Source organism: Diabrotica undecimpunctata, chromosome 4 (genome assembly GCF_040954645.1).
Source record: "Diabrotica undecimpunctata isolate CICGRU chromosome 4, icDiaUnde3, whole genome shotgun sequence".
NCBI lineage: Eukaryota > Metazoa > Arthropoda > Insecta > Coleoptera > Chrysomelidae > Diabrotica > Diabrotica undecimpunctata.
In genome coordinates this window covers 154475852-154500398 of record NC_092806.1, presented here as the reverse complement: position 1 = coordinate 154500398, position 24547 = coordinate 154475852, and the positions used below count along the sequence as shown (strand labels likewise).

Sequence of the window (24547 nt, the reverse complement as noted above, 5' to 3'; positions counted from 1 at the left end):
GAATAAGCTGCGTACGTTCCAGGTGGCAATGGGTACTATCATGACATATATTTAGATTATTTGTCCTCTTTCTTGTATCTCAGTAGTAGTTGACGGGGAGATTCTTCGCACCCTCTCCCCATTTAAGCGGTGTTCCCGAGTAAGGGCCATTTTCTTGGTTTCGTCTGCCATTCCTTGGTGACCTGGAACTCATGCCAGTATAACCAATCTATCGACTTCTTCTAGGTGTTAAGGCATTCCCACACTAGTGTTAACATGCCGGTTTTTCTATTATTGTTTTTGTTATCCATCTTATATCATTGATTTGTCACTTTTGCGAATGTTGGCCGTGTACTTGTACTTTGCAGATGACTCATGTATTTATGAACTATTAAATTAGTTTTAAGTATCTAGACATTTAATTTTTATGTCTTGCTTCTTCTGTTACAAGTTCGCGTTTAAACACAGTTTTTATTACTTAGGATATAAAATCATTTGAAACAAAATACTAATAAAAATAATATATTTGAACATTTTTACTTAAATTCAACATTAAACATTTATCTTTTACTAACTAGGCTAAAAATATCTTAAAACTCTTTTTAATACCTTAAAATATATGACACTTTTTGGAAGACAACAGTATTGTTAGATGTTTTCTTATATAGAGCTAGATATAAGTCATACGAACCGTTAATAATATTGATGAATGTTTGTTATGTTGGACTTCCGAAATCTTGATTGATTTTCATTTTTTATTACTCAGACACAGGTCAGACTAAGCAAAGACCGAATTACTTCTGTTTACTACTGTCGATCATTTGTTCTATACGTCGTAATTAATCGTTTGTAGATTTACAAAAGTCTATGATAGTCATACAGTCAACTCTCATTCGCGAGTCTGTATTTTCTTAAGGTCGATTCAAGTCGATTCTTAACGTTACAGATCCAGCGCCGAACCGGTACAGTCCCGTCACAGAACTATTCGTTTCGTCTGTTCGTGCACACCCGGAATACATCATTCTTCGGCGACCAATCTGTTGAAAAGATGGCAAATTTCGTGGATAAAAAATTAACAATAATTGCTATATGTTTGGATGAAGAAGTTGTTGTTGTTTTTTTTGTTACAGTGAAATAAAAATAGTAAAGACCGTTCATTACCTTATTTTTTATTTTTCTTATATTTCCTTCCAAATATTATTAATATTAATATGTCGGGTCGAAACCTGTCTGCTTGGAAACTGTTCTGCAACCGATGAATAATATGACAAAATAATGCAAAGAATGGAAAATATTGTACAAAAACAAAATGGAAAATATTTTACAGATATTATACAAAAACAAATACGAATAAATGGATAAATGGACATCACATGAAAAGAAAAAAGAGTTGGACCAAGAAAATTTTGGAAAGAGGGTATAGAAAAGTAAAAGAAGGAGAGAATCCCGATTAAATTTGATAAATTCGAGAAAATCAATAACATTACTACTAAAAGACTGATCGGTGTTAAGAACGTAATTTTCTATCTAGCTGTATATATTACATACTTATATTATAATATATATGACAGAAGCTACTTAAGTTTTGTGCAATACATTTTTTTAGTAATTTTTTTGCAAAATCATCTAATTATATAATTTTTTAAAATCTGCCGCTATGCTTTTAGGAACGTGCCAACTTTTGTGATAAAGGTGATGAAGCAAACAACGAACATCGATATTGTAATCACTATTTGTAACAGTTTGCTTAAACAAGTGACCATTTTAACACAGAACATCTAATTAGAGGATTGGTCATTATGCAGTCTTGATTTGGTATCAATTGACTTGGCAACAACGTTTTAGCGTTACTCGAAACCTGAGCACTTGGTGGTTGCTGTGTCAAAAGCATTTTTGATGAAAAGTATTACATGGAACACATGTAAATATATTTTCATCTTCATGGACAGCTATTTTTTCCTCATTTTTCAAAACTTAAGTAACAACTTCTCGAATATTATTATTTGCACAGCTCAATGGGTTTCCTAAAAGATATACAGCCAAACAAGATTGTGACAGATAGTGCGCATTTTAGTTTCTCTTCTTTCCTTTACTAAGATCCTTTACTACGTTTCTTAGTATATCCAAGTAGATATCAGCGTGGTGTTCTTTAAATATGAGAGCTGGTCTATGGCGAATGGATTCAGTTCCGCATCCACCACTTTGAACACCTAAAAAAGAAGTAAATCTCATCAAATAAAGTCAAAGAATAATATTTGTAATGATTTGAAGTAAGACAAACACAGTAAATATTAATACAATAAATTAAACATAGTTACAAATTAACACTTACCATTTTTCTTTAAATTCTTGATAATATTATCCCTTAATTCGCTACCCTTCGCGTTGATTGCAATAAACGTACCTCTGCCCCTTAGAGAATGCAGCATGTCAGGAAATTCCTTTTGTAATTGTTCCAGTCCTTCAAACAATCGTTTTCCTGTTCTATTTACTTGGTCCAGTAAATTTTGGGTTTTAATCACTTCGAGAATGGCTTCTAAAAGAATTGTTTTACCTGGATCACCCATCCAAGTATTAAAAATCCTGGAAGGGTGCTTCACGCTAAAATATTTGAAAATTAATGTATTTATTAAATAGTTAAAAACCAAATAGATTATCTACTAATTAATAAGAGATACAGAAATAGCACGATGTCAATTAAAACATACCCTGGAGCAGATATATCTTCTAATTATAATCCACTGGTTACAAGAATGGTAAAAAACCTATAAAGAATTGACAACACAACCCAATACAAAGCAGTTTATCTCAATAAACTACGAAACCCAGAAGTAAGAGAACAGATGATAAATGAAAAAGATAAAAGACTTAAGGGAATACACATCAAATAACATCAATGAAATTGGACAGATTTTAAAACAGCTCATGTAGAAAAATGAAGTACTGAGAAGAATAGGTAAAGAGAAGGAAGTTGAACTTACAATTAAAGAAAGAAAGCTACAGTATTTCGGACATGTGATGCGGGGCGAGAAGTATGGCATCCTGCGACTCATAATGCAAGGAAAGATAGATGGCAGAAGAAGCATCAGAAGAAGACGAATTTCATGGCTTAAAAACCTGAGAGAATTGGATGCAGCTCAAAACAACTATTTAGAGCTACTGCCTCAAAAATAGCTATGATGATTGCCAACCTCCGTAGCGGAGAAGTCACATGAAGAAGAAGAAGATAGAAGCAAAAAGAAACGCTAGGCACTCTACTATACGTTATACAGTGCTAGTCAAAAGTCCGTTCGCCCCCTTGTATCTTTTGAACGGTTATTGTTATAATAGTGAAATTTGAAAGGTATTGAAAATACCTATTAATTCAACCATACTAATTTTATTTGAGTTTAAGCTCATTTTGATAAATAAATTAAATAAATACTAAAACTAGCAATTGCATTCATGAAATTCGTTTGAATTTCTATTCATAGGTTTTAATATGTTCCATAGTTAGAGATACTAATGAAGAAACGCATTGGCAGTCATTTTGTCGTTTAGAATATCATATTATTTATAACGCTAAGACTTAAAGTGTTAATTTGATATTACAAATTATTTACAGCGAAAAAAGTTTCAAATTTTCATTGAGCTATAAGTATGTACTGATCACACTATTAACTTACGTAATTTCGTCTGAATGGAAGAACCCGGCCATCTGCATTTTCTTACTGAAAGTAACAATATCTGGAGGGTTTGGCAAATTAAAATGTTCGTGACACCAGAACTTTCCAGTAGGTCCACATCCTGTTTGAACCTCATCGATGATGTATGCTACGCCATTCTTTTTGCAAATTTTTTGCAACTTCTGGAAAAACTCTGGCGAAGCGTGATTGTCACCGCCTGAAAAGAGCAAGAGCATATTGTTTTGTTGTATTTGTTTACAAAAATATAACTGATATGAAAAATATAAGAAATATGGAGTTTTAAATTGGTAAATAGGAAACCACTAGTTCACTTTAACAGCAAAAATAGTTAATATAATTGCCAATCTCCATAGGGAGACATCATTTTAAGGAGAAAAAAAGTAGATATGCTATGTATGTTGTGGCACAGCCCCTAAATCGCAACTACTAAATCGCACTTATATAATGTAGACAGCGCTAACTTGTCGTTGGCTAAAAGCTGACTAGACGCTGATTTGATGCTGTCAACGCTAACTTGTCGCTAACTTGTCGCTGACAAGACGCTGACTAGACGCTGACATGATGCTGACAACGCTAAGTACAGGCTGTCTTGACGATGCCTTGTCGCTTACGACCAGTTGCAATCTAGGGATTGCGCCAAAACGTTCATATCATATCTACTCAAGAAGAGGTCGGATATCGTAGCTAAAAAATAGAAATCAATATAGTGTCTAAATATTACTAAAACTGTTTACAATTACTATAAAAAGACGTAGGTGGCTAGATTGATAGCCAGCGTTCAATAAGGATGTTACTACAAGCAGAAAAAACCAACAAAAGCGACTGTTGAATCTTTACGTGGCCATCTCGTTTATTTTTAGAAAAATAATATCTTAAACTCAAAAACAATCTCACCTTCTGATTGAATCGGTTCAATAATTAAACCAGCTACAGGGCAAGTCTTTTTTTGCATTTCGATAAGATCTTCTACTTCTTCTAAACATTTATTGTCTATTTCTTCGTTTTCTCTACGGTTTTCCTCCAGTGGATATTTATACATGGGAAAGGTTGCAATTGGCCAATGGGCAAAAGAGGGCACGTCTAGTTTGTGTATAGCCTTAAAAAGAATTGTCATTAATAACACAACAATTTTAAAACAATTTAAAATATTAATGAAGTCAAATGAAATTTAAATTGAACACAATAACTATAAAACTCATACAATCCAACATATCAAATAAATATAACAACGTATCTTTTAAACTTACCATTGAATGTGTGCAAGATAATGTGGCTACGGTTCTTCCATGAAAGGCTCCCCTAAATGACAAAATAGATAGCTCTGGACATCCAGGTAACTGATTCATTATGCTTGATTTTTTTTCAACTTCTGTGAAGTCTTTATTGCCCCTTTCCCTCATTCTGTATGCTATAAACGACGTCTTTATCGCATTCTCATTGGAGCAGGCGCCGCACATCATTGGTGTTATTTTTGGAAGTTTGGGAGATACCTATAAACATAGATAAGTTCAAAATGGAATATCACAGCTCACAGCAGAGCAGCAGAGCAGTGAGTAGTGAACAGTGTAGTGTTTGGGAGCTCAGAAAACTGAGACCCTGGTAGCCCTGAAGAAGAGATCAGAGAGGATGTCGAAAGCTTGGCGCAGTGTATAGTACTTATGACACCATTTCGACCTACCAGTCTTATCAGATGCCAACAAACGTCTCTTAAATGTTTCCCGTAATATTGTAGTTTTGTCATTTAAGAGTCTTTGTAATAAAATAATAGTAATAGGGTACTTACCTGCTTAAAGAGATTTTCCATTCTTTGAGGCCAATCTATGCCAGGATATACCCCCAACGCTGGTCTATTTATAAGACTTTTCTGCAATAAAAAATGGTATATAGTTTAATTAAATAATTTCAATATAAAACATATTAGAAATGAACAGTACTCATTTCTGAGAATGCATATACACATATAATAAGTATCATACATAAATGAAGTAACGTTAATTGCTCTTTGAAGATCAGAGAAACCAGACTTTGTCAACTAAGGAGAGTGGTCTGGTCCAGGAATTCTGAAGTCTGAGGTTTAGCAAGCTCTAAGAACAATGAAGAAGATCGGTGGTCATGACAATTTACGTGTAAAAGTTCTTAAAAAAAATTGACCAAAAGCATCTCCCAATGCAGTATTTGTTCAACCTAATATATGATCCAGACAAAATTCCAACTGACTGCTTAAAATCAACCTTTGTAACAATTTTCATTTGGTAGTGAGGGAGAGCGTAATACATGACTCAAGTGACCATTCCTTAAGTCCGTTTTACAGCTTGCAATTGTACCTGCAAGACGCAAGAAAGTTGCCTAGAAGCATGCGCAGTATGTCGTCAGCTGTATTTCCTGCAACTTCTTGAAATTGCGCTATAATCGGTTTGGTACCATTTTCTCTGCAAGTTTTCATGCAAGTTTAGGGGAATTTGTAGAAAGTTTGATTTTTCCACAATTTCAAATGTCATAATCACTGATTGATACGGATCAATAATAATATCATGGTCTTGGCATTTCGAAATTTACTAAATAGTGTTAAATAAACCGCAATAAGTAATTAAAAAAACAAAAGTTTATAAGTTTCTAAGGTTAAGGGTAAAAATTTCAACATTAATTGCATTGCAAGCTGTAAAATCGCACATAAAGACCTTGAAATAGACTTGCATGACTGTTAGTTATGCAAGAAATTGCAGCAAGTTTTCTTGCGAGCTGTAAAACGGTCTTTAGGATATGCTTATAGTTTATTTTATTATTATTTTACTATTAATGTTCACTATAACTAAAGAGCTGAATAATAAGCTGGTTATTATCCCTATTTGGTATCTTAATCAAAGGATTAGAAATTTAAAACCATCTAATGGAATTCTAATATTGACTATTTAAAAGTATTCTTAATAAACAGGCTATATATTTACAATATATATATATATATATATATATATATATATATATATATATATATATATATATATATATATATATATATTTCATCGAATAAAACAAAGACACTATCAACTAGTATAGTACCTATATTAGATATATCAATGAGGGAAAGACAACGAGAGAGACATATTTAGAAGTATCAAAGATCATTAGCCATTGAACATTTATAGACAGCAGGAAAAATTTTCCACTATTAAAACGACCAAGTTTTGATACGAAATCTGATGTTCTGTAATTCCAACCTCTAAGATTATCCCAAAAATACTTACCAAATTGTGCTCATCATTGAACACATTCAATAACGCTGGATGATTGTACCCCAAAGGCATCGTAGATATTTGCGTGTATGTATCTAACATAATATTATCATCAGCATCAACTATGTAGTTACCAGATGACTTCTCATAATTCACTAGGTACTGGGTGGATCCAAGGTTCTATAAAGTGAAACCGTTGTTGCATATACTCGTAGGAATATATAGTATAAAAAACAGTTGCTACTTACGTAGACATTGCTCAATTGTTTCATTAGTTGTTTGCTTTTAGGTCCAGGTATATCGGTTTTCATTGAAGGTCCAGAAGGTTCTTCTGGTACAAAATTGGCAACGCTGGCATTTCCTCTGCATGTTGCTAGTTTTAGTATATTTTCTGTAAAATAAGAATATTTTTATAAGGTGTTAATAATTATGGGGAAAAGACCTATAATGGCGCAAGAATATGAACAAAGAACTAAATATCATAGGAAATATCAATGACACGAGAACTCGAACAAGGCGACAGTCTTAATTTATTTTTTATTTTACAATATAACTTGAACAATGTGGTATTTATCGTTTTCATGATCGAATAATGTTGGCCAGCTAAAAAGAATCAGGAATAGGTAATCATTCAGTTGTAAGAATGACTGAGTTACAAGTCCTTGGAATGAATAGTAGATTTAGATTAATAATAGTAAAGTTAAATAATAGGCAATTGAATAGTAGCATTTCTTCTCCTACCTTTCTTGTAATGGTACATACTAGAAGTTAGATTAGAAGTCATTTTCATTATAACCCCTAAATTAGTTTGATAGTATTAAAAAAATGTTATAAAAATTTTTTTTTTAAAGTGTTTCTTTATTGAATACTTTTTACAATTCAATACTATTTTTTATCTTCTTATTTCTGAGTAACTATATCTGTTTTTTATTTGAAATTATTTAAAAAGTAACATCAAATGTAAATCATCGACTGTTATATTAAAAAAATCTATACATAAATCACTCTAGAATTAAAAAAAACTTACCAATAGGTAAAGGATTTCTACAAACAGGTTTAACCAGCTTGGATAACATTTTTTTTTTGTAAATTTAGATCTGAATTCTTGCCGCAGACTTCAAAATTGATTTTGGTCCATATGATTTGGTTGCGCGCGCCCTGATATTCCTGTTCAACAGGGTGGAATTGATTGTACTTTCCTTTTAATTAAAATACATCAATCGGTACACGACGATACGGAATTCAGAGAAGGTTTAGTACATGATTTTAAACGATACTAATACACTACTTAATGTGTTTATTTTTTCTCCGATCATTTATTTAGTAAATTAGACTGGGATTGGGATATATACAATAGAATAAAATTTGTCATAAACGTCCTAAAATATAGAAGAACTATATATATATATATATATATATATATATATATATATATATATATATATATATATATAAGTACTTCTATATTATATATATATATATATATATATATATATATATATATATATATATATATATATATATATATATATATATATATATATATGTATATATATATATTAAACGTGATTATTTAGACCAAAAAAAAATTTATAAATATGTTGGAAATATCGGGTATGTGGTCTATGTTAAATAAAAATCTTGCTGCGCCTATTTGTCTACAATCCTCATCTACACCATCCCTCCATCTGAGTTTTGGTCTACCCCTATTTCTACTTCCCACAGGTTGTGACATAAGGATTCTTCTAGGAGGGTTGTTCTGCTGTGATCTTGCCAGATGTCCTGCCCATCTTAGTCTTCCTATTTTTATAAAGGATACTACGTCTTTACGACCAAATATATGTTTATATCTGTGATATATCTCGTAGTTGTACCTCCTTCTCCAAACGCCATTTTCACAGATGCCACCAAATATTCTTCTCAGGATCCTTCGTTCAAATATAAGCAGGAGATTTTCATCTGCCTTGGAAATGGTCCATGTCTCCGACCCATATGTCAACACTGGTTGTATAAGGGTTTTGTATATGGTTATTTTTGTTTTTTGGCTTAAGTTTCTGCTTCTCATATGTCTACTCAGTCCAAAATAGCATTTGTTTGCTAGTATTATTCTTCGCTTGATTTCTTCCGTCATGACGTTCTCCTTGGTGATCAGGGAGCCTAAGTATGTGAATTTGTCCACCACTTCAAAGGTAGAATTATCAACCGTGAATTGGTGGCCGATGTTTCTGGCTCTATTGTTGGGTGTTGATGCCATTATCTTAGTTTTATTTTCATTTACTTGCAGGCCCATATTTTTTGAGGCGTTTGACAAGGTGGTATACATTTCTTCTAGCTTGCGTGTTGTGCGGGCAACTAGATCAACATCATCTGCATATGCCAAAATTTGGGATGATTTATTAAAAATGTTTCCTCTGCTGTCTATTTGGGCATCCCTGACCGCCTTTTCCAAAGCTATGTTGAAAATGAGACACGCCAGCGCATCTCCCTGTCGCAGCCTAACATGCGTTTCAAATGCCTGTGATTGTTCGCCCTGTATTTCGACTTTGCAAACAACTTTACGCATTGTAGCCTTAACCAATCTTATCAGTTTATCGGGGATGTGGAATTCATCCATGGCTTCATACAATTTATTTCTTAGGACACTATCATAGGCCGATTTAAAATCTACGAAAAGATGGTATGTGTCGATATTGAATTCATTGGTTTTTTCCAGTATTTGCCTTATTAAAAGATTATACATATAAATAAAATTGAATATTAAAATGACATTATTGCTGATATAATTGTACATTTAATAAAATGCATGTTAAAATTTAAAATATCTTTGAGCACGTTCCTTAACAATAAATTCACTTGTTCCATTTTATTTATTGTTATTAAAAGCGTAAACAATGGAGACTCCCACCGTGTAAGAAATAAGAGAAAACATATATATATATATATATATATATAGCATGAAAAACAATAAAAGTGCAGTCAGCAATGGTATTCCTGCAGAACTAATCAAGCTTGGGGGAGAAGCACTTATAACGCGGATATGTAGCCTGCTGACGAAAACATAGGAGCGAGAGGAAATACAGGAAGAGAGAGGCAATAGCATGTCCCATTCTTAAGAAGGGAGATAAAGTAGTGTGCGAAAACTACAGAAGTATCACTCTCTGGATGTAACAAGAGTCATAAGATTCATATTTTATTGTAACCTAACACATGGACCCTAGAAAAGAAAACAGCCCAAGAAGAAGTTCAACTATCTCTTGGACCTCAAGTTCGTGAAGGTGAAATAGTTTTAGGTGTAGCCCACATTTCCCTTAGTTTCAATAATACATTTGTTTATGTTACTGACTTGTCTTGAATAGCAACTATCTCCAGAGTCACTGGAGGTATGAAAGTCAAAGCTGACAGAGAGTGTCTGTCCAAATTAAGGGTCACAGGTGGTAACAAAACAAAAGCCCTTGGACCAGGAGTCCAAAGTGCACTCAGAGCTTTAGCTCTTTCTAACATGAAAATTGAAGATGTGACTTCAATTCCATCTGATTCCAAATGTAGGAAGGGAAGTCGCCGTGGTCGTAGATTGTAAACAGTGTCTACTTTATCGATTTATTGCAATTTTTAATTCATAAGAAGTAGACTGGAAAGGCACTTAAACGAGCAGGTTAATGAATACCAGGGAGAATTAAAAAAGGGCAGATCTACCATAGATGAAGTATTCGTGTTAAAAATGATTCAGAGTAGTACGTATAAGCAACAGTTAAAGTTTAACCTCCTCTTTATAGATTTAGAAGAGTACTTGGAATTCCAGAAAAGATGGTCAGACTAGTAAAAATGACCTTAATGAAGACCGAAACTAGACTAATGGTAGAAGGAAACCTAACAGGAAAATTTGTAGTAAGAAGCTAACTAAAGCAGGGAAATCCGCTATCCACAATACTCTTCAATTTCTTGCTGGAGGCAGTAATAAGAGAGAGTGGAATAAAAACAAAAGGTATGATTTATGACAACAATAGCCAGGTCTAGTCTTTGTCTTAGTTTTGCGGACTATATAGTGTTAATGCCAAGAACTAAAGTGGACTGTAGAGGATTTTTAAACTCTTTGAAGCGAAGGCTAAACAGTATGGACTGATTATTAATGAGCAGAAAACAAAGTATATGGAAATGGAACAGACCACATATGAAGACACAAGTGAAGACTACCTTCGCGGAGAAAGGGAGAAAGGAAAACGATCGGAGCTCTACACCAACTACTAAGCGCAAAAAACATCTCCAGAGAGGCAAAATTGAGACTACACGAACAGTGATCAACCCCACAGCTCTGCACGGAAGCAAAACATGGATTATGAATACAAATCAGAAAAATATGCTGAACATCTGGGAACGGAGTGTTTTAAGAAAGATATTCGGGGGAGTAAAAGACTATAAAGATGTTTAAAGAATGAAGACGTTTGAAGAAAAGAATGAAGAAATTGGTCAGATCGTCAGAACAAAGAGTCTTAAATGATTAGGACATCTAGTGAGAATGGTAGCTGGAAGGTGGGCAAAGGACTCGCTGCTGAGAGGAGAAGGAAAGAAGAGAAGAGGACGACCACGAAAAAATGGCATAAGCGTGTAAGGAAGACTTATAAACAACCGGGATATCAAATTGGAGAACTGCGACCATGGACAGAAGAAAACGGAGGAAAACAGTGGAATTTTCCAAGCCATGGACCTCTAGGTCCTGTTGAGCTGTATATATATACTTTGTTAATTAAGTTTGTTATTTTTTATTATACTATACCTAATTATCCAATTTAGTTCAACCCTGTTGGTTTTAATATGTTATTTTACACAACGAAATTAATCAAAAATATTTGTCTTTTAGTTTGCCTCCAAATACTGGCCTAATTCGTTAATGTCTATTTTCATACTCTAAGTAGGAAGTGAGAGACATTGACTAGGGGATCTATATTGAATTATATCAACAGTTAGAAGCTATTCTTAGCGGTATCTACTATATTTACTGGAAATTAAATACAGTAGATATAGTCACAACAAAATAGTTTCAAAGCCGTATTCTCGCACTATTTTGACCAGCCACTGAAATCCTACAAATAAATTATTCCGATATTTATATTTGATATTGTTCTATGAATTTTACTTTATGTTTTTAGCTATATATAAATATATCTTCGCTACCTAAGGCTCATATAGAGATGACGTCTCAGGGCCAGCAACCCCAGTTGGAAGTTTTACATTGTCATGAAGTACTTAAATTTGTTTAAAACTTTAACATCATATAAAATTATCAGCAACAATGTAAGACTGTCCTAGAATGAGCTTCTATTCCTTCCTATTCTTCGCCTTTGTCTTCCAATTTCGTACTCTTAGATATCACTCGTAACTCGTCTTCAACTTGGTCCTTAAATCGTGCTCTAGACCTAACCTCTTTTCACTCCATCCGGTCTTTTTTTATAAATGTGTTTCGACGGCTCCATCTCGTCCATTCTCTTTAAGTGGCCTTAATGTAATATATAACAAATTTAATACCAATAAAGGGTTTTACCCACATATTTAGTGGCTTCACTCACGTATACCTATCATCACTGATGATGGGATTTTTATTCCGAAAACTTTCTGTGATGTAAAACAAAAGGGTTCTTTTTAAATAAATATACCTTTTTATAAAGGATTTTTTAAATATTTTTTTTTATTTTAATTTTTCGTTCCTCATCAATTTCTTCCACTAGTACCACCTATGATCTTCCTACCGAAACTCTAGTCCAAAACAAAGATTTCTTTGTTGTCAACTGTCCCATGCCATTTTGAGCGTATTTCAGAAGTTTAAACACTTTATTTTATTGGCTGGAAGTGTTGACAGTGTTATAATATTGTTGCCGGGTTAATTGTTAATAATATAAATAATATAACTGGTAAGCATACTTTTATTTGTCGAAATTTGTATTTATTATATAGTTGTTGAAGTTTTTTGACCAATTTGCTATTAAATTTAATGGAATGAAGGTTAATTTATGGTATGCATATTCCGTTACATTCTTTCTCTTATTATCTTACAAAGTGGCTCAACATACCATTACGGTTAATAATCTTTTGACATAAACTTGTTTTAAAAAATCAAGTTCATTGAAATAGTGTGTCATTTTCTAATCTAAGTTAATTAGAATTTTATGGACTGCTATGTTCTGGTTCTGGTTGAATAACTATTTATGCAATAAGTATTTTGTGCTGCGATTGTTCTTTATCTACGTTCAGGCACTCCCCACTAATTGTATGGTTAAATTATCCCGTGTAAAATAAGTACATGTAACGAGCTTGAATATCAAATTCAGGGTTAGGTGCCCAGCATTCTGTATGTTACTTTTCAAGGATATCTTATCAATAAAACCACATAATCTCATTAGAAAATTGATTTTCTTTGATATAACAAAACTATAACTTAGTTTTTGACTACTACAATAGTTTGTTATTGTTTTATGCTTCTATATCTTATCTTCAAATATCAAGGAAGTTTTATAAGAGATAAAGAAAGAATGTTCAATAGAAACCTGTGCATTTTTAAACTTACATACTTTTGCACAACTTTCTTATTTCTCAAAGGTTGCAATAGAAGTTTGCACAATAAAAAATGTTAGTGTATGCTTCTAAGAAATTGTGTAATTTCTAGGTATTTTATCATAAGGGTATAATCATTAAAACTTAAATCTAGATGTAACTGAAGTATAAATACAGTGCCTGACAATTTCTACAAACTTAAAATTTTATCCTTCAGTAAAATGTTTTGTATTTATCTGCCATAGTCTATTCCATTGCTTGAATATTTGCATAACTTATAATAAACTATAAACATAGACATTTTAAATGTAAATAGGTCCTAATTGAACAGTGATATACTTCCTTTGATTAGGTGCCCATAAATTACCATTTTTTTGATTTTTTAATCTTAGAAGACTTGATATTAACGATATTTAAATAAATGATTTAGAAAATCAACACACACTACCAAATTTTTTAATTTCAAATTAAATCACATAAAAGGTTAATAAAACGGATATTAAATCTAAGATAGATCCAAGCAATCATTTTGTTTATAAAACTACCTCGAAAATATTTTTATTTCTTCTAATATCCGTGCCATGTATGCATTTTATTTTCTTATTTATATTTCATTTATAATTGTTTTGTTTTTGTTTTTAAATTTAGCCTTATCCTCATTTGCTCTCATTTTATTTTTTTGAAATTCACTATCAGCACTATATCATTAGTGTGTAATTATAGTTTTAAACATAGGATTCAAATTTCTGTATTCTATTATTTTGTTACGTGGTTCATCATTTTCTTTGTTTTTTTCTTTATAATTCTGTCCATTATTTTTATCAACAGTAGAGATTCTAACTGTGCCCCTTTTTTACACCTTTGTGCATTGTAAATTCTCAGCTCAGGTAACAGTAAATAATGACCCTATATCTGTGAAAACTGAATCATATATCATTAACTCCAGTTGGATGAGAAACTGATATAGAAACACATAAAAATAAAAACATACCAATTTGATCTAAGAATAAAACAAATGTAGGTACTGACTATTTAATAATAACTCCAATTTATCTCTTGAAAACAAACTGATTGTCTATAAATATTACTTGGACAGGTAGATATTTTTATTTCAAATAGGTAACCTAATATACAAAAAGAAGTTCTAACTTAAATAATGTTTTACATATAAACAAAAGAAAATAATCAATAACAAATTGAAATCAATAAAATGTTTAATACAACAAAAAAAAGTCAATAAAAATATACAAGAATATTGTGTATGTTCACTGTCAGTTCTCTCTCATATTTGCTGCCAATCTGACCAATCTAGGAGATACGGGATCATTTAGTGGGATTGTAGCAAGCCATCAATTATCAAAATAATGCAATCATTACAATCTAATACCTTAATATTATTCTGAAGCTATTTTCTTGTGGCATTTTAATGCAATTTCAACTCGCCAAGTTAAAAAATTATGGGACATGACATACTACCATTACCACAACTAACACTAGGAACAAAATAATTTATATAGTAGGCTTACTTAAAAAAAACCACATGGAAGAACACAATGTAAACCAAGAAAAAGCTGGAGAGAGCATGTAAAAAAGGAAGTGAGGGAGATTGGCTTCCAAGATTGATTTGTTGATTGATTGATTGATTGATCTATGAAACTATATATATATATATATATATATATATATATATATATATATATATATATATATATATATATATACATAGTTTAGGCTTAGCTTCATAAAGGTTATTTCATATCTTGTCTATCTTTAATAACATTGTAATTCAAATAATGATCACATGTTTGTTTTTCTGGGCTAGCATTTACATTGCCGTAAAGAAATTATGAGAAAGATAGCAAAGATATTTTTAGTAATTTTAATACCTGATAAAAATCTACTACTTACATCTTTTGTATTACTTTTATTTCATAGAAGTGTGAATGAACTACATTTGGTTTACTATATAAAGGAAACATTACTTTTTAATTTTTTTCCTTTAGGCCATTGATTCTTAAGTTTTCACAATAATTGGGATATTATTTCTTAAGGTAATTAGATAGTTGATTTTTATATTATAAAATTTCTGCTTATTTTTTTGGCTTATTTATATTGAGTTGGTCAAAATGTTTCCCACTTTAAATAATGGTTTTCTTAAACCTTTTTTTATGTTTTTATTTCAAGTGTTCTGTGCACGAATTTTTTGAGAAGCTGAGGAATTTTTTGACTTAAGCTATTGCTAAGCTTATTCTTACCTGTACAGATTTTGGTAAATCGATGTTTTCTGTTTCCCCCCCTACAAGGGGGAGTTTAAGGGAGATACTCGGGGTGACAAACTTTTTTGCATATCTTTTAGGGTTACAAAATTGACATTTTCCGCAAAATTCGGCTTGTTAGTATGATTTTTAGAGGCTCAGAGCCATTTTCGACTGGGGTCTTATGTCCAGTATGTTTAATTATCTTACTTTCCAGAAAAATGATATAATTTCTGTACCAGATGTAACAGGAGATATTATATACCACCCTGTACAAATACAAGAACATAAAACCGAATCTATAATTCACTTTTGCCTTTTCTCATTGTGTTTTAGAAATTTATATCATACTTTTTTATATTTTTTTTTTTGGTTATTTTGGTTAAGCATTTTGCACCATAACGATTTTTTTTATTCCAGACACCATCCATAATGGATGTAGAAACGGAACTTCCGAAAGAAGGCGATGTAAAGGATACTCCACAAGTTGAAGACATAAAAAATGGCGAGGAGGCATCTTTAGATAAGAATAAAGATAGTCCCAAAAAAAGCCACAAAACTAATTCTAAACGCAGAAGAAGGAGTCGGTCTAAAACGCCTCAGACAATAAATGACGAGCCCAAGATAATCCATGTTTCTATGAAAAAAATTGAGGAGGAAGCACACAACGGAAATGAAGAAACTTCAGAACAGGACATAGAAAAAAATGGGGGAGAAAGTACGGAAGAATCGAAACCTATGAAAGATAAAGTAGCAGATGTAAATGGATCTGATGGAGAAACTAATTTGACAGAGATCAAAAACGGCGTGGACAAACAGGAAAACGGATCAAGTAACGGCGTTTCTGAAGATAATTGTAATGACGTTGAACCTATCGGCAATGAATTTAAAGGATTTATTGAGATTGAAGAAGCCAAAGAAGCACTAAAAGAACAAGAGACTGAAATAAATGAAACTGTTAAGGATAAAGAACACTCAGAAAAACCAGAATCTCCGAAAAAAACGAATCAACAAGAATCCAAATCGCCGGAGTCAGACTCTGTGGAAATGGAACCTCTTGTTGTTGGAGATGAGGTAAGTTAGCATTGAGTTTGTTTTCTTTTTAAATTTGTTACTATAATTACTGAATATTTTCATTTTCATGTGCTTCATTTCGCTCTTCAATTGCTGCCTTACACTCATCATCAAACCATTGGTCGTCTTTCCTTTCTTTAGTTCATAGCTTTGATTTTACTGCAGTTAATGTGGATTTACTTATTACTTTCTACTAGTCTTTTAGTACTTATTTCTTATTTCTTCTTCAAATCTCTTTTGAATTTCGGGTCTTTTCAGTTTTCCCACATCTAGAATTTTTTTTCTTGGTTAAGTCGACGGATCCTACATCTGAAGTGCCTGAACTAGTAGGTGGTCAGAGCCGCTCCATGCGACCTGTCTACTTTTTACGTCCAAAATGCTTGTTGCTGATCACTTTTCTATTAAGACGTAGTCTTATGTGTATGTTTTTTGTGGGGAAATAGGGTAATTTTACTGGCTGCAAAGTCAATAAGATATTGGCAGTTTTCATTCGTGTCTCTATGTAGGCTATGCCTCCCAATTATTCCGATGTATTCTTTTTCAATTTCTAACTTTGCGTTTGTGTTACCTATAACTATTTTGATGTTGTTTTTTATTGTTAGGTCATATGTTTGCTCTAGTAATTGGTAAAAAGCTACTTTGTATCCTTATCTTGTTCATTCATTGGACAGTGAACGTTTATTTATTGTGTATAAGTTGAAGAAGTAAGTTTTTATTCATATCTTATAAATTCGTTCATTAACTACTTGACAATCTGTTATGAAGTGTTTCAGTATGTTTCCACTAAAATACATTTTCAGGTAGAATCGGAGCTACAGTTTCTGGAAGAAAATTCCGATAAAGAATCCGGTAAGGGATCACCTGTAATTCCAAGATGTTTTACACGACGATCTTTCACAAGAAATATTCCGACGCCAAGAACTCCAAAATTATCCGATGATCCAGATTCTGAGAAGAATTCCGTGACTGATCAAGCTGAAGAGACTATTTGGTAAGTAATGTGTTTCTTGTTGTTCTATTATTTTGTACTGATGCAGATCTTAGTGTACGGTTGTTCACCAAAATAATATGTTGTTCTTGGTAATCAATATTTATTTCTTTTGTAATTTTGTAGCAGTCAAATAGCCGTAAGGTATGGTCCTCGCTTCCACTAGGTCATTCCCAAAGTCTAATTTTATAATTTTGAACGATAACGTGCGTTTACACCATACTAGGATACTGAATGTTTAAATATAGTCAGTATTGTTCGTAGTTGACCAGTAATTAAAGTCTTCAGGGTATTATAAGGTCATAGGAGAGCAACTAACTAAATTCCTTCGACTAACATGTAATATGTTATGGATACTGTGTTGGAAGTGTTGTTTAGTCAGGAGATCCTAAGGATACTCCTAAAAATGATCCCTGGAATGGACTGCTTAGCACAATAACAACATGGCCTGCATTACCCACAAGCCACCAGGATTTGATCTTCCACGGAAAACATGGTTCACTCTAAATAGAATACGGACCAGACAGGAATCCAGAAAGCGGTCGTCTTCTCAATCCGACTCTGGGGAAAACCAAATCATCGACCACATTATTGAAGTGTCCCATAAGATCTAACGGCAGGTCCCTCTGAGTCAATAGAATATATTAATTCACTGAATGTTTGTTTGTAACTGATTCACGTATTATTATTGCTCCATTTTAAGTTCTTTTATTTTCTGTCTTAAGTTTTCAAGGACCTCCAAGATTTTATCAATTTTTTCATCAGCTTATTCAATTTTATCGGCCACTTATCCATCCTTCTTTTTTTCCTCTCATCTGAAATATAGCCTTCATCACTGTGTAAAGTTTATTTTATTTTGAAAGTTATCTTACATTTATACCTGATCTAAAATTGTGTAATTAAGATATGGAATGAGGATTACGAGGAGACATAGCCGAAATTTGTGGAAATAGTCGTAGCTAGCTAGCGAAAATGACAGTCTTCTGTACTGGTTAGGCTCCAAAACACCGTTACATTTAATTTGAAATCGAAGCAGGAATATTTTGAACGTACTATAACAAAATACGATGAATTGCACCTTTATAAACCAGATTATCTCAAGTGGTAATTGTTTCGTTGGTAAAATCGTCTACGAGATGTCTACGATTAAAAATTTATACTTTTGGCAAGGAAGAAACGAGAAATCTTGGGAATACTGTCTTCAGTGATTAGGTAAAAGTTATTTGCTAGTTATTAGATAAATGACTAGAATAAGGTGACTAAAATAGAAAAAGACTGAAATATGTCAACGAAACTGGAATCCTTCTATTTTTCACAGGTTTGTAAGTCTCTTGTATATCTGCAGCTATATTTTACTTCCTTTAATTCTATAAAATATACATTTTTGAACAATTATCTCTCTCTGTTCTAGCAACTTGCCAAACGATATCAATGTACCAAAGATAGATCTGAATGATTCGAGTGATTCCCTCGATACTCTCAACACATCCACAAATGTTGAGGTTGGAGGCAACTCGACACGTCTAGATTTTATAGAAACGACAAATACCCCCACAGAAGAAAACCACTTCGATGAAGCCTATCGGAATAATCTCAGAGCGAGGGTCTTGTCGGCCAGGCGACCGTTGCGGATGACGGACGACTACAGAAAGAAGGTGTTGATAAATGCCCAGTACAGATCTGATCTTAATTTGCCATACGATCTGGATGAACCGGTAATTTTTTGTCTTATGATTTTTTTTTGTTGTATCTACATTATATTTCTAATTTTCAAAAATAACTCTTTCGAATTTGAAGATGCTTTTGAAGATTTTAAAACGATTTTTTATGTCTGTCACAGTATTCTAAAATTCTGAATTGTAATGTAACATAAACAATAATTTTTTTCACATTTTAATGAAAGCCTAGGATCCAACTTGTAAATACAATACATTTTGGAGACAGCTGTCGCCGTATTCTCGTTCTCTTCCGCCAATCCTCCCGGTCCAAGGCATGCTGCTCCTCCTCCAAACCTCTTTTTGGGGCCAACGTTCGTTAGGCATTCTCAATAGGTGTCCAAACCATTTTAAACCTCTTTTTTCTATTCTGTCAATGACCGTTTCTGTAGCATTCATGTTATTTCTTATGGATTCGTTGGTCTTCCTTTCCAGCCTTGATGTTCTAGCACTTCTTCTCAAATAATCCATTTCAACTGCCAACAATTTCTCTTCAGGTCTGCATTAATTGTCGATACCTCAGAGTAATAACAAAGAACTATTTCAACCATGCTTTGCCCTATTCTTTTTTTGTTCCTTTTAGAAATGTTGCGATCCCACCATAAGGAGTTCAGACATCCTACAATTTTACATCCCTGATTAATTCGATGTTTAATTTTGGTTTCTCCCAAGCCGTTCTTATCAATGAGTGTACCTAAATATTTAAATTTTTCCACTTGTTTTCCACCCCCTCGCCTATCAACACTTTAAACCTTACATCTGAATTGATAACTAAATATTCTATTTTCTTCATGCTGACTTGTAACCCCCATTTTACATATTCTCTGTATAGACGCTTTATCATAAATTCTAGATCATAAGAATCTTGAGCTAGGACGACTTGGTCATCCACAAAGTTCAGGGAGAACAGTACGTCATTTCCGATGGGGATTCCCATTCCCTGGCAGTGGTTTTTCCAATTTTTGGAGGGCTGCCTCGATATATAAATTAAACAGTAAGAATGACATACTGTATCCTTGTCTTAGTCCTTTAGTTACTTTTATTGGCTCTGATAGTCTATTTCCGATTTTTGGGCTAGTAGTGTTATCCCTGTATACTTCTGTGATTGTTCCTAAAAAGTATGGACTAATGCCGAGTTGTTGTAAAGCTTGTCACAATTTAAGTCTTGGAACTGTACCATACGCCTTTTCTATGTCGATGAAGGCTAGATGTACTTTGGTACCAACCGCTATTCTTTTTTTCTATTAATTTTTGGAGTATAAAGAAGTTATCAGTACAAGATCTACCAGGGGTACATCCACTTTGGTCTTCGCTAATTAGATGTTCTACATCATCTTGTATTTTTCCATTTATTATCTTTCCAAACAATCTCCCGAAAGTAGGTAGGACACTTAATCCTCTGTAGCAATTTGGATCTTTTCGATTACCCTTTTTAAAGATGGACACCGCGGTCCCTTTTTAAAGGGACCCGGTTTACCCTTTTTAAAGGCGGTTTTCCATTCAGATGGTACTTTAATTTGTTGGCAGCATTGATTCATTAGAAAAGTTATTTGTTCTATTAGGAGTGGACCTCCTGCTTTAAGTAACTCTACAGCTATATTGTCAGATTCTGGAGATCGCCCGTTTTTCATTTTAATTAACGTAGTACGGACCTAGTTGTTAGTTGAATTAATGTTACTATTTGTTTGTCTCTCCATACTGTATTCCTCTCCCATATATTCCAATCTGGACTCTTGGAGTAAATTTTTATAGTGATTTTTCCACTTTTCTATAGGAATTAAGTTGCTTAAGGAGTTATGGGTGTTTTTCTTTAGATTAGTGATAGTTATCCATGCTTCCGTAGTCTAAGAACCACCAATTAAATTTTCAACTTAGACACATTTTTGTTCCCAGAAATTGTTTTTTGCTTCTTTTATTTGATTGCGTACTTCTCCGTTTTTTCTTTGATATGTTACTCTATTGCTAGATGTTTTATTTGTTAACTATTTCTTATATATTTTGTTTTTTTTTGTTGTATCATTTCTTTTACGTTTTCTGTCACCCATGGTGGTTCATGGTGTTTTTTGTCGTTGTTCTCTTCCCTAATACTTCATAAGCATTTTTTTATAACCTTTTTGAGGTTGTTCTTGTTCTACATCCATATTTGTTTCCATCTCATTTAGTTCGTTTTCTAATCTAGATTGAAAAATATGTTTAATACTGGGTTGGAATAAAAGGTGCAATTTATATCTCTCCGTTTTGTACTGTGTAGTATTGTTTCTCTCACTTTCGGTGTTCTGTTTGTAGTATTGTTTAAACGGGCACTAAAGATTAGCTAAACGAAAGTGGTGATCTGTCCCACAGTTAGATCCTCTTTTTACTTTGCTGACTTGACACTTAAATTTTGATTTCTGTCTCATTATATAGTCTATGATCGACTTCTATTGGAGTGAAGGCCGTTCCCAAGTGTATTTATGAATATCTTTATGTTAGAATTGGGTATTCATTATTTTTAAGCCAAAAAGTTGACAGAACTCAATTAAGCTGTCCTCTGAACCATTTTTAACTATTTCTTCGTTCCGTCCCACCACGTCATCGTCTATTTGAGAACCTACTCTGGCATTTAGGTCTCTAACAGTATTATTTCTTATTATATAGTCTGTTATAGTCTTTTATATATTTTTTTAACGATTTTTGTATAAGAATTGAGACCCCTGATTTAGTGTGTACGTGTTTCTCTACTCCTGACCATATATGAATATAGTCTTTAATCTGTTCATTTCCTTGGCCTTTCTTTTTGGTTTCAGAGAGCACTATGATGCCCATTTTTTGCTTCGTCATTTCAAAAATTTCCATTGTCTTGTGAGTCATGACTTGAGTGTTCCAAGTACCAATTTTCAAAGTCCTTTTCTTTGCCAGGTGTCGTCGTCGTAAGTTTCCATCCATATTCCGAGGCTCGGCGTTAGAATTTTTAGTCAAAGGAATTTTTTCCAGATGATGAGGGACTGGCCCATCACTCCAACCCCCAAGCTTGGAGGACCGGATTTTCTGTTGGGGTTTCTTCCCTTAGTCGACATGTTCCAGTTTTAAGGCGCTTTCACCCTCTCTCCGCTGCTACATAACGCATATGCATTGTACGCCATATACATATTAATGAAAGCCTAATAACGTTTTTATTGAGAACACTTGTTGAATTGATAATGAATTTATTGTTTTTTTTTTTATTTTCAGTGTGGTGGTATTAAACGCAAACTGCGCAGTATGACACCGGACGGTTCTAAAAAACAGAAAATGGACTCACCAGGATACACGTCCTTCCTCTCCAACTCTTTCGCCGGTTTTACAACTAGGTTCAAGAGTCACGTCGATGCCAGTACACCAGAACTGATCAGTTACAAGGACGAAAGGAGTGATATTCATTTTAGTGACGGTTTGGAATCGCAGCAGATAGAAGATGCCGGAGGGGACGAGAGTAAGAAGTGGTGTTCGCTTATGTAAGATGTGGTAGTAGTACATAGTATAAGATCTGATTTTTGTACTTGTTTCATAGATTAGTTACAGTAAGACAGTAAATATACGTGGTAAAAGCGTTTTTGTAATCATATCTGGGCGAGTCAAGACATCTTTACAACAATTTTTCATCAATATTAGAGATATTTAGTTTTCAACAGTTGGTAATTCTTTTTCCTTATAAAGTTTCTGCGTTTATAGTTAAAACATGGTCTTTATACATTTTAAAAATAATCGTATTTACATTTCGAGGTATTATTACCAGTTTGTTACGTTTTAATACGTTTTGGCAGCTGTCAACTGTCATTAGTTGATATTATTCGTACCAACTGGTATCATTAACTAAAAACTTTCTCAAATCTTTAAGTAAAACCCCAAAAATACACATATATAGAGATATTTCGCAGCATTGTTTACATTTCTGGAAAATGATCAATTTTTGTTATTTGTTTCCTTACCTGGGGGATGATGGTTGACAGTTTTTTGGCACCTGTCAACTGTCACTGCTGGAAATTCCTCATAAACTGATATCCGTATGAAAAGGTCACCAAATATTTCAATCTGGCACCCAAAATACAAAGATTTCTCGTAGCTTGGTCAAAGCTTCTGGGAAACTATAAATTTTGTACTTTATGTCCATGATAACATCTGATCTGAAGGATGATAGCTGATAACTTCTTGACACGAGTCAGTTTTGTCAAAAGGTCAACAAATCTTCGAATCAGGCACCAAAAATACAGAGTTCTCACAGATTTGTTAAAATATCTAGGAAATCAAAGCTTCCCAGATTTTATTCATTTTAATTAAGATAATGATAACTGATCTGGAGGATTATGGTTGGCAGCTGTCAACTGTCATTAGTGGAAATTGTTCATAAGCTGGTAACAGTAGCTAATAAAGTCTTTCACGAAAATATTTTACAGCTTTGACATCAGCTTAATCAATTTTGACTTTGACTCCACTGCTCAACAGGCCAATCTAGTCTTTAATTTGTATACAACTGTGTTACCAGTTTATTCATTTTGACTGTTTTCACAAATTTCCCGCCACATTTTTGCTTTATTTAGCAAGGAATCGCCCTTTGAGTATACTAAACTGAAGTTTAAGATCTCAATTAAATTTAAAATTATCTACCAATTAATAATTATTGTTTAATGTTAATATAAAATACTATGTTTTGTTATTTGCACTACATCATATCACTAGGATTCAGATCTGCAATATTTTTTGTTCTTAACAACTTTTTAGTTCGTTTTTCATCACATTAATGTTTTTTTATGTTTGTACTGCTGTATTACTGTTTAGTTCGAATGTTTGTATATTCAATCTACTTTTTATAATCAGCTTAGGTTTACATTTATTTGTATTATGTTCTCTTTTTTAATACTTTGTAAGTTTTTACTCAATTTGATATTGTTCCAAAATCTTCAAAGAAACGTTATACCTTTTATTTTGTTAAAAAAGTTAGATTTGTTTTAAAGTCTGTACGTTTATCTATAGTCAATATAAGGACTTGATAACGTGGTATGGTTTATTTATTAAAAAAAAAAACGAATGACCTCCGAATCTTCCTACTCCTTCTCCTATA

General features: G+C 32.9%; 2 protein-coding genes and 1 pseudogene across 3 annotated transcripts; 2 read left to right on the top strand and 1 right to left on the bottom strand.

Moving 5' to 3' along the window:
* Positions 1 to 487: 487 nt before the first annotated feature.
* LOC140440252 (4-aminobutyrate aminotransferase, mitochondrial-like) lies at positions 488 to 8177 on the bottom strand. Its single transcript, XM_072530630.1, has 9 exons — positions 7923 to 8177; positions 7144 to 7286; positions 6908 to 7075; positions 5449 to 5529; positions 4913 to 5155; positions 4560 to 4761; positions 3645 to 3861; positions 2312 to 2580; positions 488 to 2189 (listed from the first exon to the last, which is right to left on the bottom strand). Exons 1-9 carry the CDS (start codon positions 7969 to 7971, stop codon positions 2050 to 2052), a joined length of 1512 nt encoding a protein of 503 aa, XP_072386731.1. The 5' UTR covers positions 7972 to 8177; the 3' UTR covers positions 488 to 2049.
* Positions 8178 to 9849: 1672 nt separating this feature from the next.
* On the top strand, positions 9850 to 10472 carry LOC140439013 (small ribosomal subunit protein uS11B-like; annotated as a pseudogene).
* A 2193-nt stretch (positions 10473 to 12665) lies between these two features.
* LOC140440251 (uncharacterized) lies at positions 12666 to 24484 on the top strand. Of its 2 annotated transcripts, none has more exons than XM_072530628.1 (5): positions 12666 to 12798; positions 16114 to 16767; positions 17568 to 17758; positions 19167 to 19470; positions 22681 to 24484. In XM_072530628.1, exons 2-5 carry the CDS (start codon positions 16126 to 16128, stop codon positions 22945 to 22947), a joined length of 1404 nt encoding a protein of 467 aa, XP_072386729.1. In that variant the 5' UTR covers positions 12666 to 12798; positions 16114 to 16125; the 3' UTR covers positions 22948 to 24484. The 2 variants fall into 2 exon arrangements, with proteins under 2 accessions (XP_072386729.1, XP_072386728.1); XM_072530627.1 differs by lacking the exon at positions 12666 to 12798 and adding an exon at positions 12878 to 12900.
* Positions 24485 to 24547: the final 63 nt, after the last annotated feature.

What these genes read in the sequence shown, in the direction of transcription:
- LOC140440252 (XM_072530630.1), bottom strand. Translation starts at nt 7,971, where the DNA reads ATGTTATCCAAGCTGGTTAAACCTGTTTGTAGAAATCCTTTACCTATT. An exon ending in TAGAAATCCTTTACCTATTG is followed by an intron (nt 7,287 to 7,922) that starts GTAAGTTTTTTT and finishes CTTATTTTACAG; the next exon opens with AAAATATACTAAAACTAGCA. An exon ending in TTCCATTCAGACGAAATTAC is followed by an intron (nt 2,581 to 3,644) that starts GTAAGTTAATAG and finishes CAAATATTTTAG; the next exon opens with CGTGAAGCACCCTTCCAGGA.
- LOC140440251 (XM_072530627.1), top strand. An exon ending in CTCTTGTTGTTGGAGATGAG is followed by an intron (nt 16,768 to 17,567) that starts GTAAGTTAGCAT and finishes ATACATTTTCAG; the next exon opens with GTAGAATCGGAGCTACAGTT. An exon ending in CATACGATCTGGATGAACCG is followed by an intron (nt 19,471 to 22,680) that starts GTAATTTTTTGT and finishes TTTTATTTTCAG; the next exon opens with TGTGGTGGTATTAAACGCAA.